At 35.6% G+C, this 13,742-nt stretch overlaps 1 protein-coding gene across 1 annotated transcript in view; it reads right to left on the bottom strand.

Moving 5' to 3' along the window:
• Positions 1 to 203: 203 nt before the first annotated feature.
• LOC124456082 (E3 ubiquitin-protein ligase TRIM71-like) overlaps positions 204 to 13,742 on the bottom strand; it is an 18,159-nt gene continuing 4,620 nt past the window's right edge. Inside the window, exons 4-9 of the mRNA XM_047006618.1 lie at positions 13,628 to 13,740; positions 12,718 to 12,805; positions 12,159 to 12,224; positions 1,401 to 1,736; positions 698 to 839; positions 204 to 349 (exon numbers count right to left, since the gene is read on the bottom strand). Of these exons, the coding sequence (XP_046862574.1) occupies positions 204 to 349; positions 698 to 839; positions 1,401 to 1,736; positions 12,159 to 12,224; positions 12,718 to 12,805; positions 13,628 to 13,740 (891 nt within the window). The remainder of the gene's footprint in view (positions 350 to 697; positions 840 to 1,400; positions 1,737 to 12,158; positions 12,225 to 12,717; positions 12,806 to 13,627; positions 13,741 to 13,742) is intronic.

Here is a 13,742-nt window from a genome sequence, read left to right as displayed (position 1 = left end):
TGATAAAAGCTTGTTTAATTGTAAATCTGAAATAGTTTAGTTTAGAAATTATAGTGATCATGAGAAAATTACCTAGTCATCATGAAATATACTTTGCTGTTTTGCCAAATTTCAAGGTTTATCTGCATACATAGGAACACATTTTTACTTTTTAGAAAATTTTTCATAGCTAAAAGTCCTATTTTTCATTCTAGTTTCTGTTTTTAGACTTTGTAACAAAATATTACCTTTACTTCATGACTGTGCATATCAGAAACAATTATATGAGATTTGTTATTCACAGCAACGTAGCAGGGATACGAAAGGTTCCCAGTTTTATCTCCAAAAGAGCCAAACTTTAAAGAATGGCCTGAATTATATAACAAATAATCTGCAGTGAAAAAAACATCAGGTTTTGATTACTTAACATTCGTCTTCAAAAGAGTCAATGACGGTAACATGTATGAAAAAAGGTCTATATTTCTATAGAAAATTAGATTGGATCATCAGATCAAAAACAAAACTACTTTTGTTTATTATCCAAAATATGCGTTTACACAAAATTATATTGTCACAAATTTTTATCTGATTTTTTTCAATCTTGAAGTGCTTGACGCAGTTGCATGCGACTTTACATACTTAGCAAGAACACGTGATATGTGATCGATGTCATATATCGTTGAGTGTGTACGCATCTTAAACTAAGTGCGCAACTCACCAGTATCCATATTGACGACATAAACACATCGATTTGCTGAATCAGCTACTACTAATTGATTTTTTTTGCCAACCGCTAATGTAGATGCTTTCAGATCAGGTATACGGTACTCGCGTAAAAATGATCCATTACGTTCAAACATCTGGCATAAATAATTTGAAAAGGAAGCGTGAAATACTGCTTACTTTATGAACAACCTACTTTTTATTAAAAAGTTAAGCGTTTATTTTCATTTTCTTTATGGTTAAATTTAATTTTTTCTCTGAAACACTTAATAGTTCTTAGAAATACCTAAAGATAACTAGAATTATCTAGAAATGACTCTGGTAATTAAGAATGTTTGAGGAACAGATAATAATCTTTCCAAATGCTATATAAAAAATTTCTAGGATCACACTAGAGCAGTAAGATACAGAATCAACAACTTTATAGTATTGTCTGCTTTCTTGTTTGCCTGTCTTTATCATACGTGTACATATCATTCTCATACATATACGTATTAACATATATACACACCTAAAAATATTTATATATCCTATGGTAAAAGTAGTCATACCATCTCACTAACAATAAATCTGTAGCCACGTCTAACGTCGTAAGTCAGCTTTTTTGAAAAAACATTTTATAAATTTATGAAGAACTAAGCTATTTTGAATTCAAACATGGTCCCTTAATTAATACAATCATATTAGACGACTTTTACCTGTAATCTGTAATTGAGTCTTTCGCAAACAATGATTTTCCCATCAACATCAATGGCAACACCAGTGGGACATCGAAATTCCCCACTTCCTTCACCTTTTCTACCAAAGAAAAAGAGAAACATTCCGTACGAGCTAAATACATGAACACGATGATTATGACAGTCAGTCGCTACAATTCTTCCTTCAACCGGATCGACAGCAACACCAAACAGACCATTGAACTCTCCAATGTTGCTGCCCTTTTTGCCAATTTTGAACAAGGTACCAACAGACTTGATGACATGAAACGTAAATGGGCTTCCTTCGATGTGGTCATTTTGAATGCGCACGAACACCTAAAAGAAATCTTTTAATACTTGAAGAATCTGGAAATTAAAATTTGAAGATTCAAATTAAAGTGCATATCACCCAATTTTTTTTTATTTTATAAATTAACAGTATTAACAACTAAAAATTAAGATTAAGTTTTGTTTTTGATTTTTCTGATAAATTTCTAAGTTTTTCACACGAATATACTTTTTGCATATATGAAACTTGACCGAGCGAAGCGACAACAAGCAAGGACTGGTGCCAGTGCTCATGGGCGAGGAACTTGGGTTTAAATGCCATGTATAAAACATCAAAATATATTGTGCTGCAGCATAAGAATTCTGTATTTTCCTAACGTTTTACGTATACGTATAAATTGAAATCAAATTTATTTTTATGTATATCAATTTATTGTATATCATTATGTATTCATTTATGTATATCACTATGTATTCATTTTTATTTAGATCAATTCTTTGTATACGTATAAATGGAAATGAAAATGTGCTCCACAACATCTGATTCTGAGAATAACTCTATTCCTGACGATGATTCGGAATACATCATTAGTCAACAGATTGGTGTGGTTTTCTTTGTATTTAGGTGCTCTTGTGGCAATTACTCAACAGCACATTTAGAGAATGAAAATGAATGTATGTGTCGTAAAGATTTTGATAGATGTGTAGATTGCTTGTCAGATCAATGGGTGCTTCAAGAAATGACTACCAGCAAGAAATGTATCACACTGCACCCAGGATTTTCCACTGTCTGCCTCAATAGATGGTCATTGAGACTCTCTGCATTAAAGTACCGCACCATTGATACAAAAAGTTATTGACAAACTGGATCAGAAGAAGCGTTAGTGCGATTGTTTATTGTTTTATTTCATTTATGTTTCCTACATTTTAACTTTGTCTGGTATAAGTATTTATATTTTTAAAACATATTAGTGTTTTTATTCTTTAATGTGTCACTTAACTAAGTCAAGTATCATCTATGTCTTTGCCTGACATACAATAAAAAGCAATATAGGAATGATCTGAGGATTCTAAATTCAAATTTGTTGGATCTTGAGAAGCGTTGCCTACAGGGAATATTTAAATCTTGTTTATGATGGAGTTGGAAAGATGAGAATTCCTCTTCCTGCTTGTGCATTATATCCTTTAAAGATCGTTCATCATATAACATGATAACACAATTAATTAATTCAATACGATAAAAGGTTTGGAAGCTCTCCGAGCTGTCATGCCTCGGCACTTACATGGCTTTCCTAAATTCTAAACGTCTTATAAATTATTAAACAAACAAACAACTAACTAATGTTTAATAATGTTCATTGATCTTCGACAGGCTCTTCGTCGGGGATTCCCGGTTTCACTACTTTGATCATCAATATAAGTTTATGAACAGGACATTCTATTCTAGATAAAGACCCTTTCCTTTCCCATCTTTACTAATGCTACGATCTCCCACATCCAATTTTGCCTTACGCACAAGACCGTCTTCATCCACATAAACTTCTGCTACTCGCGCCAAAGGCCATAGGTTTCGTGGTAAATCATTGTCTGCCATGAGCACAACATCTCCTACTTGTAGATTTTCCTTTGGGTTAAACCACTTCTGACGTTCTTGTAAAGAATACAGGAGCTCCTTCTTCCATCGCACCCAAAACTTGTTACATAGGTGTTGAAATCTTGTCCAGTGTTTCCTTAGATATACATCTTACTTCTGAAATATTCCAAGCGGTGGTAATACGACTTTACTTTTAGTTGTAAGAAGATGGTTTGGTGTTAGTAGTTCACCGCTATCGGGTTAGCATAGATTGTCGACTGTAAGAGGACGACTCTCACTATCATTTCAGCTTCACACATAAACGTCACGAGTGATTCGTCGTAGAGTTGGCTGCCATTTTGATACAAGAAGACGTTCAAGACATTCCGCACAGGCCTGATATGCCTTTTCCAAATTCCGACCATATGACTGCCTTTACGTACGTTAAACTTAAATTCTACCCAGTCGCAATTTTCTTTCAGCAATTCAGATTTTACTTTCTCAATATTCATTTCTTTTAAACACATCTCCAACTCATTACTATCCAACGCAGTTCTCTCACTCGTCCTCCTCGACATGCGAAACGTCGGAAGGCATTTATAAATAAGTCAGCCTCCAAAGAATGCGCAACCTCCAAATGAATTGCAAGGAAGCTAAGCATGTAAATAACACACCCCATCTTTTCGCGATTTTTCTTTCTTGCTTGATATAGAATGGGCCAAAGCAATCTACGGCGGCGTATGTGAACGGTGGAGAAGGTTCCACTCTATCCTTTCAAGATCAGGGGGCGGTTGTATAAAGCTCTTAACTACTTTTTAACTACACTTTTTGCAGTTAAAAAGTAGTTAAATCTAACCACTCGGTTAAGTCGGTTGTATAAAAAAGTAGTTAGCGCTAAATGCAGTGAAAAGGTAGATAAAGTTAACTTTGCTATGGAGCATAGTTAACTTTTCAAAACACAGTTAAATATGGCGGCTTATCTTCTCAAAGACAATTATGTGCGAGATGTCGTTGATCAACAAGGTTTTACCTTGAGTTGTTAATCGCATATGTATCTTCCATGGCAAAGGCTTTTAGAATAAGAGCTTTATGGACAATGTACTACATTCGTCAGTTCTGTAAACCATCCCAAGTTTTGCTGACGAAAAACAGCCAACAATTTATTCACGTAACAAATCCTTTTTTACACTTGATTTTAAAGTCAATTTATAGTTCACTTGCCCGCTATTACAAAGGATAAATTGATTAAACGTTATGTCATTTAAAGTAAACAACACTCCACGCAATTTCCACGCAAGTTAACTACGCAGTTACTTAACTATCCGACAAACAAGGTTTTGTGCAACGCAGTTAAGTCGAGCAGTTAAGTTACTACAGTTAAGGAGTTAAATACGGTAGTTAGCGTTAAATATAGTTAAAGTTAACTACGTTTTTATCGAACCGGCCCCATCCATTTTCTGATCCTTTACGTATGAACGCATGCGCTGGCAATCCGAGCATATTTTTATCACCTTTGAAACGATGAGTTTACAACCAACAATCCAGTATCCTGAAGCTCTAATCTCATTCCACGTGACTCCTCGACCCTGGTGATGGATACTTTGATGAATATATTTCGCTATCAGAAAAGTTATGTTCTGATGTTTTGGAAGAATGACTGGATGTTTTACATCGCTCTACCATATTGATCTTCTGATTCTTCCTCCAGCCCTTATTATTCCATACTCATCAATAAAGGGATCTATATTCACTAAAGGACTCTTCCTAGAAATATTTTTGTGTTGTTGGCTCTCCAATTCCGTAAAATTCTCTGACTTTAAAGCTTGCAGCTCTTTACAAAATTTTTGCTCTTGAGCCGACTTGATTATCTCCCTTTTCAGCTGCTACCAATTGGTTGACAATAATGGATTTAAGTGCATTTCCTTCAATAGGTAAGTCTTTAAGAATCTTCTTTCTCATGCGGACTCTTTGAAGAAGCACTTGACGATAACGCAGACGAAACGCGATGGCTCTCTTTGACCGATACCATTGGGAAAAGTAATTAAGTCGTTGCAACAGGTTCGCGAATTCATGAATTGAAGTAGAAAAGGTATTGCTCCTTTTGATCTCTGGATAATCAGACCGAAGTTTTATTTTATAATCAGGTTGATTGAAACGACTCCAATTCTCGATGCACTCATACGAAAACGATGGAACATTTATCCAACAACGAGAATACTTTCTGATTTCATTAGCTTTGAGTCCACGCAAAGCATCATCAGCTGGATTAGATTTCGATTCTGCGCAATGCCATTGCTGCTGAGACGTATGATCTCTTATTTTCTGAATATGATTTGCAACATTAGCATGAAAACGTCGGGCTTCGTTATTGACATATCCTAGCACAACTCTGCTATTCGTCCAGTAAGTTTCGGTGACATTGTCGAAACCAAGCTCGTCCGTGATAAAGGCGCTTACCTTTACAGAGATAACAGCAACAGTGAGTCCTAACCTTGGGACCGAGATTTGCTTCAATGGGGCGACTCAAGATTTGCCCAAACCCAACGAGCAGCGTACTTTATCCACACTATCAATTACGCTTACTGACAGTACTCAAAACAACTAGCATCTGAGAAATAATGCAGTTCATTCTTTTTTTACCACTCCAAATTCTTCAGGTTTCAAACATCTCTTCACCTGCAAATCTTGAAAGGAGAGAACATCATTCCGCCATCTTTCCCACTCTGCTTTTAAAACTTCAGGTAAAGGATCGTCCCAATCTATGTTCTCCTTGCAAAGAGCTTGCATGACTTTTTTACCGTTTAGTAATACTGGAGCTACGCAACCCAGAAGATAATAAGCTGAACATATGGTGGCCAATACACCACGTCTTGTACGAGGTCTATCTTTCAGTGTTATGCAAAATTGGAAGAAATCGTTTTCTTTGCACATTCAATACCTAGCACTCGTTCGACTTGCAGGTTATCAACACATAGGTCGAGTTACTCTAAATGTAGAGCATAGTACTCGCATGGAATGGATTTTACAACATCCCGATCTTTTGCTACAAACTTGTGGAGCTTAAATCCACTACTTTGGTTTAAATTGATAGAGTTCCTGATTAAACTGATAACCTCATCAGCTGTTTGCACAGATTTTAGTCCATTGTCAACATAAAAATCATTCTTCAGGAATGCAGCAGGTTCGAAACCAAACTTATTTTCACCAGCAGGAGCAGTTTTTTTCAAGGCTAAGTTAGAGCATACACAGAGACGAAGTTAAATCAAATACGTGAACCTTCATGCGATAATCTTTATTTTCCTGAAAAGTGTCTCCAATGGGCCACCAGATAAATCGAAAATAGTCGTGATGCTCCTCGTTTACTCTAACGTGACAAAACATAACTTCAATATCACACGAGAACGCTACCTTTTCCTTGCGAAATCAATGAAGGACTCCTCTCAAAGTGTTTGTGAGATCAGAGCCTTGCAACAAGTGTTGATATAGCGATTCTCCTTTGTATTCGACAAAGCAGTCAAACACCACTCTAACCTTGTCGGGCTTCTGGGGATGATAGATATCGCGATGAAGTACCAAATCTTACCGTCAGCCTTAGGTACTTTCTCAGTGTATCCCTTACTCAGCAGTCGTTGATGAATTTAACATAGTCCTCTTTGTAATTGATATTTCTTTCGAACTTGTACTATAAGGTATTCAATCTTGCTTTGGCCATCTTTCGGTTATAAGGCAATTCAACGTTTTTGTTCCGAAATGGTAAAAGTATTTCGTAATGTCCGTCTTCCGTGACATGAATGCCATTACTTGTAATGTCAAGGAACTTTCGATCTTCAATCGAGATAGGTCTATCCTTTTTTCTCTCTGAAAAGTCTTGTTTCATTATCTTGACAAATCCTTTGCATTGAAAACTTCCTTCACCATCATCGTGTCGATGAAGTTTACACCACGTTCTTTAGTTAAAACATCCTTCGTTGTTATTTCATGGCAATGTAATTCTAGTTCAGGTGATTTATACATATCTTGATGCGGTTTTCTTCTAGGGCCTACCAAACCGCATCCTACCATCCTGGAGCAGTTCATATCGCATAGGGGTCGCGAGGATTTTTAGGAATGACCTCACGTGTCTTGATCACTTGAACACAATTATTACCAATAAGAAGCCAATTGACATTTCGTCACGATATTTCGGAATCTCATCTCATTGGCTATTGAACGTAGATGACTCCAGGTTCTTGCCATTTCTACTTGCAGAACTTGATCTCTTCAAGCTGAAATAGTTTCACGAGAAAATGCCATTGGTAAAGATATTCTCATAGAGTTGTCTTCCGGTGATAAAAGTAAGCCGGTAATCTTTTCAGCAACAATATCTTCCACTGCATTCATTGTTCCAAGTTTAATCATTGTTTCAGGACCACTAACATCCAATTCCTTACAGACTTTGGCAGTTACAAAGCAAGAGTCACTCTGATCATCCAAAACAGCATATGTTATCATCCTTTTATTTGAATTGTCCTTGTGACTAACAAACACTGGGAGAATCAGTGACGATGTAGTTTCGTCCAGACTATCACTGGCATGGCATACACTAACTCGGATAGCAACTCTTGTCTTAACGGTATCTTCCTTCGACTCCCTTTATGTTCTTTCCAGAGACTTGTTCTCCGAAACTTTATCTTTCTTGCATTCAAAATGAAGAATCGTCGCATGAGGTTTATTACACTTATCGCATTTAACGGTTTCTGTAAACTGTTTGGCCACATGGCCACGCCAAGGCAGAGATAGAAAAGCCCTTTTGACTTGGCCACCCACTTTGGATATGAAAGTATGTTACCACTAAAATTTGGGGGTTTTAGAATGGGTAATGAAATTATTTTCATCAGTTCGACTTGCTGCCTTTGAATCTCAATTGTATCAAGTTGTATTTACTCAAATGATCAAGTAGGGGGTTGTTGGGTAATAGTTTTGTTATAGGTGGTAGTTTGTATAAATGTAGGCTGGGTTGGACCTAACAAATGAGTACTCTTCTTATCTTAACAGAGATTCTTTAGCACAGTTTCAATTTCACCCACTGAAGAAACCTTTGAAACTATATCCTTATGTTCTTCATTAACAACTTCAATATTCGTATTACCTTCAGGTATAACATTGTCGTTCCCCATGAGGGCTTGATACATGGCGCCTGCAGCATTAATATCACCTTGCAATTGTTCTTGTTCCAATTGCCATTACAGTTTCTTTTTCCGTTGCTTCAACTCTTCGTGCTGTCTTTCTAACTCACGTTTCAACTTAAGTGTGAGCATCTTTTCTTTTAATGCAGCTGCGTTTGCAGCTACCCTTTTTGAAGACAGTGATGACACCCTTGAAGATACGGATGACGAGCTCTAACCTGAGCTTCGGGAAGGGCGGGATCTTTGTGAACGCATTTCTATACGTTCCTGTGTTAAGCCGTCAATCCTTGTTTTAACGTCAGCAGAACACTCAAGAAAGCTCTCTCTAATATCGTTAAAGTACTTATAATCCTCATCAGCAGACAGACCACTAACTATCGTTGCGTCTATCACTTCTTCGTGAAATTGTTTGAGATCATCCATTACCATTACTAAGCCATTTTTGTTAGCCATTAATTTAACAATATCGGTACATTGTTCTCTAAGTAAGTTGTCTAGTATTCCAATCCTTCTTCTCACCGCTGTTCCAGCCAGGCGAGTTTTTGCACGCACATGCTTTGTTAGATTTACTTATTTCTACCATATTATTCTCTTTGTCCGAAGGTTACGACATATCCGTGTCGTTATTCATTATGTATTCCAATTACTCGCCATATTAGCCTCACTGAACATTTCCCAATTTTCTTCGTAAATTTGTGTTTTCGTCGCTCTTCATGTAAAGTTGTGTACTATAAATGTTTTCAAATTCTTTATTCATGTTTCGTTTGGCAGGTAAACAACTTTGCGACCTGCCATCACGTTTTCGTGGCTTGTTATATCCTTTCATGATCGTTCATCAAATAACATGATAGCACAAGTAACTAATTCAATACAAAAACGTTCCGAAGCTCTCCGAGCTGTCATGCATCGACACTTACAATTTATATTATTTATCATTTTATGGTAGAGATTTCTCTGCATTGAAATTATAAATTGTATGATATGTTTAATATATTTAAGTATGCATGATAATTTTAATAAAAAATAAATTCAATCCAGAGAAATCTTTTCTTTAATATATACCAATATTCAAACATATTACGCTCACTGCGCGTTCGTAGTTTGAGCACTGTAGGATTGTGTAAAGAGTCTCATATGGAGACGTTCACCGTGTTCGCGATATGCAAAGCTCACCTTTATAGGTTTGAGCACTGTGGTCACTCTACAAAAAATCCATACAATGTGTAACCGTACGTCCTGTGTCCTAAGTGCAGGAGTCCCCATTTTACTATGGTGGTAGCCGGAAAGGCACATTGTATATACACTTTGAATATTCAAACATATATATATTCATGTATGCATGTGTTATAAATTGAAAAACTTAGGATGATATACTTTTGATAATATATATGTGTGTTATAAGTCTTCAGGGTGAAGCATGCCAGTCCCATATTTTTAAAAACCAGTGGAATTTTGGAAGGGGGAGCACCTGATACCAATGTAGAGAAACAAAGGAGGAAATTTCTAGCTGTCATTTTTCTTCCAGTCATTTGTTGTTGACTTTTCCAAGTGTTTTTTGGTTTTGTACAATGGGGATTGAAACATTTGGTTGTCACTTCCACCATTGTACGAGAACAATAAGTCTCAATTGCTGGCTTACCTGACTTACACTCTGGGCAAATATTGAACAGAAGCAGCAACTGTGATAGGAATACAACAAATTTTGGCTCACTCCAAGGATTTTCATAATCACTAATTGCCATATAAAACAAAAGAACACCACTTTTCAAATTAAATGAAATTGTCAATTTATTGTCAATTTTTAAATTACAAATTTTCTTTTATTCATAATTGCATACCAATATACTTGGACTAAGAACTCAACTGACCATTTATAAACATACTTTAAATGTTCTGGCTCTTCCTCATTACCAGAAGATTACCCTGATTCCGAAAAATCAATTTCAGTGTCATCATTTGCAAAGGAATCAGCAACAGAGAGCAATTTATGCTCGGGAAAAGATGTCTCATAAACTCCAAGTTCTTCGGTGAAATCAGTTCCTTCTTCACTAGAGCTATCTTGTTCTTCCAGGAGTTCAACTTGTTTCTCCATGGATGCAATTTTAGACATACTATCATCTAAACTATCTATAACATTTAATTTGGAAACTGATAGGCCATGCTTTGCATTTATCATCTAGTGCATTTTTTAAACTAACTTTTCTTGTCTTTTATTTTCTTCAGCAAATCGATTATCTTATTTCGCAGTTGCTGACTCTCGTTTGCCAATTTATCACAACATTTTCCTGTTTGTGTTTGAGTGGAGGTTTCTTTGAACTATAAAATAATCAGTATTTTATGAGAGTATAAGAGCGTATCTCATACAAACTATTTATAAGTAAAGAAAGCTTACTCACAAATGATCCTTGCATGTGAGAAGGAGATTCTGTTGAGTGCGGACACTCAAGTAGAGAGACGTCTTCCAAATCTGTATCTATTTGCGTTGTCCTCACATTTTTCTCGTCAACCAGATCAACGATATTTTCAACGACAACGTTTTCCTCCTTAAGCGATTCTCTGACAACCTACTTAACAATATTTTTAGGATAGCAACACAATTTGATATTTACTTTATGATGCTGTCTTGTTACTCTCATGGAAGTAGAACACTCTTCAGGATTTGTTGTCTTCTGTATTGTAGGGACAGCATCATTTTTTAGCACCGCACGACTAACAAATTCTGACCCAAGGATTGTTATAAAAGGACGCTCGAAATCATCTGCCTAAAAATGCTCCGAAAGTTTGGAGCTTGCCGTCGGCCGGGGACCATTTAGCAAGCTTTAAACGGACAAAAGCGACCCACATTCTCCGTCTCTTTCTCCCTACATCGTCGTCCTTCCGATATTTTTAGAAGGGTCAAGGGTATTCGAACAACCACCAGCTACACATTTATTCGGGATATTTTTTTAAAAACTATAAAAAAGTCTGTGACACAGTAGCTTTATAAATGTAAATAAATACAAGTTGCCGATGTTGGATTCCTCGCTCTACGTCACTGTAACCAGGCTCTCCATATTTCATTTTGCCCGGTCAGAAAATCCGATGTCGCCAAAAATCGCCATTTTTGCAAATATTTAAGCTCAAAACACAAGTTAACATTACAAAAAGCGAACTCGTTTTCACAAAAGACGTTTATTCTGGGGCTATACTTCTTGTTTATCAATTAAAAAAACTGGGTGATATGCACTTTAAAGATATCAAATTGAGCTACTTAAGAAAAGAAGAATTCTATTAATAGGTTACTGATTTAATTGGTAGAATAACATTGACGAAAGTAAGCGGTGACCTTCCATTTGAAAGAGAAATGCACAATTAGGCATAATTATACCAGATTGCTCAATCATATTTTAAACACAAGGAATCCTAAGTAACAATGATTGATTTATTACAGCTCTTAACATAAGACTATCAAAAAATTAATCCCTAAGAATCCGACAGACTAACACCATCAAGCCGTACCTCAAAGAAGTTTTGTTAGAGATAAACGTATATATTTTTCCTTAAACCTTGCCATATACGTCAATGTATACTTGAGGTCTTTACTTGAGTATAGTATTTCACTTTTATCTAGTTATGTTATACCCGTGCATTTAAGACTTATTAACATGCATGCATTTATATTTAGTATATATTGCAGCTTAGTTCAAAGTAATGATAAAAATTAATGGCAAATAACTGCTGTTGAAAACCTACATGATGATCTCCAATTTGATGTGGACAACAAAAAATTGTGTATGTACCATCCCCGTTATCTTTGACCTGTTCATAAAATAGCACATGATAAGGCAATGTATATAAAGCAGTAAAATACATCACTTTGACATATATCAAGAAAATTAATGCTAATTTCTTTGAAAAATTTTTATTTTGTTAAATGTTTTTTATCATAAATGCTTTTTTTTACGTTAAATTAAAGAAAAAACTTCTATGAAAAGCAATCAAGACAATTGCAGTAAAGAAATATCACTACATGTTAAAATACAAGAACTAAAACAAAATTTCCTGAATGAAATTCGAAAGCGTTTCACGAAACAATATCATTAGTGTAGTTTTCCTATATTTGTCGTTCGTCAAGTGTTTACAATCGCAGTCGCATGTGTTTCTGTGTAATATTGTCAAATACAATTAAAGGAAACTTACGTAATAAGCTATTATTTTCACACAGAAGTCTTATGGTAAAAAATATCAAATCTAGTACACTATAGGAAGTATTGTGTAGTCTGAATACGAAGTTATTAATAAAAGTTCTTACCTCAGGCGTAGTATAATCACCCGATGCAGACTGAATGCTTACTTGCAGTCTTCCCCCCCAACCACTGCACTGATTACCATAATCATCTCTTCAAAAGATAGTTGATTTTCAAAATCTTACAAGCGTTACAACCCTATTTCACGGTAATAGTCACAAAATCAGCCCAATTTTGACACAGTAACACAGAAAGAAGAAATAATGCTTAAATGTAATTTAAAATGTGAAATGCTAAGTGTTAAATGTTATGTACGAGATTAATTTCAAAGTCTGCAGCGCAATATGTTATGAACACAGTGTTTTGACTTTACTTGCCGGCTCATATTAGCTAAATGAGTTTTAATTTATGTACTGGAATTTGGTAATTAGTATGTGAAAGGTCTGTTCCAAGCCAAATGCTTTTCCCGTATGTACCGTATCAAAATTGTTACCACCACACTCCACCACATAAACCGTATTCATTTCCTGAAATCTTGCAAGTGTAATGTTTAGTAGAAAAGCATGAAATACACTAGTAACAATTGCCCGACTGGAATTTAAAATCATCATGCAAACTAAAAAATGATTTCTGCTATCAGTTGAGAGCTAAAAGATGACAGCTGCTATCAGTTCTGCGTACTTTACGTAATGTGATGAGGTTATTGTAACACATATCAGGCGAGTGTGTTTGTGTTAAAAATATTTTTCATCAACATTGTATGATAAAATTGTACGATGTGTTTTTTATTGTAAAAACTTGTCAAAAGAAAAGAGAAAAAGTTGAAAAATAAAACACACCAAATACTTTTTGAGATTCACGCAATTCACAAGGAATAGCTTAGCTCACCTATAAAAATCCTTGTTCGCAGCACTTGTGTACATGGTGTTCTAAATTGATATTTATAAAACGTGAGTAAAAACTTTGCTTACATACCTTGTGATAACATTAAATGACGATTTCTTGCCACGAGGAACTCTCGTCAATCTGCCAACGATGCGTGAATGGAGGGCATGTGCAGATGATATCTTGACATTCCCAAGCGTTTGAA

The sequence above is a fragment of the Xenia sp. Carnegie-2017 genome, unplaced genomic scaffold, assembly GCF_021976095.1.
Source record: "Xenia sp. Carnegie-2017 unplaced genomic scaffold, XeniaSp_v1 HiC_scaffold_41, whole genome shotgun sequence".
In the NCBI taxonomy this organism is placed as follows: domain Eukaryota; kingdom Metazoa; phylum Cnidaria; class Anthozoa; order Malacalcyonacea; family Xeniidae; genus Xenia; species Xenia sp. Carnegie-2017.
Note: the sequence above shows the minus strand (reverse complement) of the source record. Positions and strands in the feature narration are given on the sequence as shown.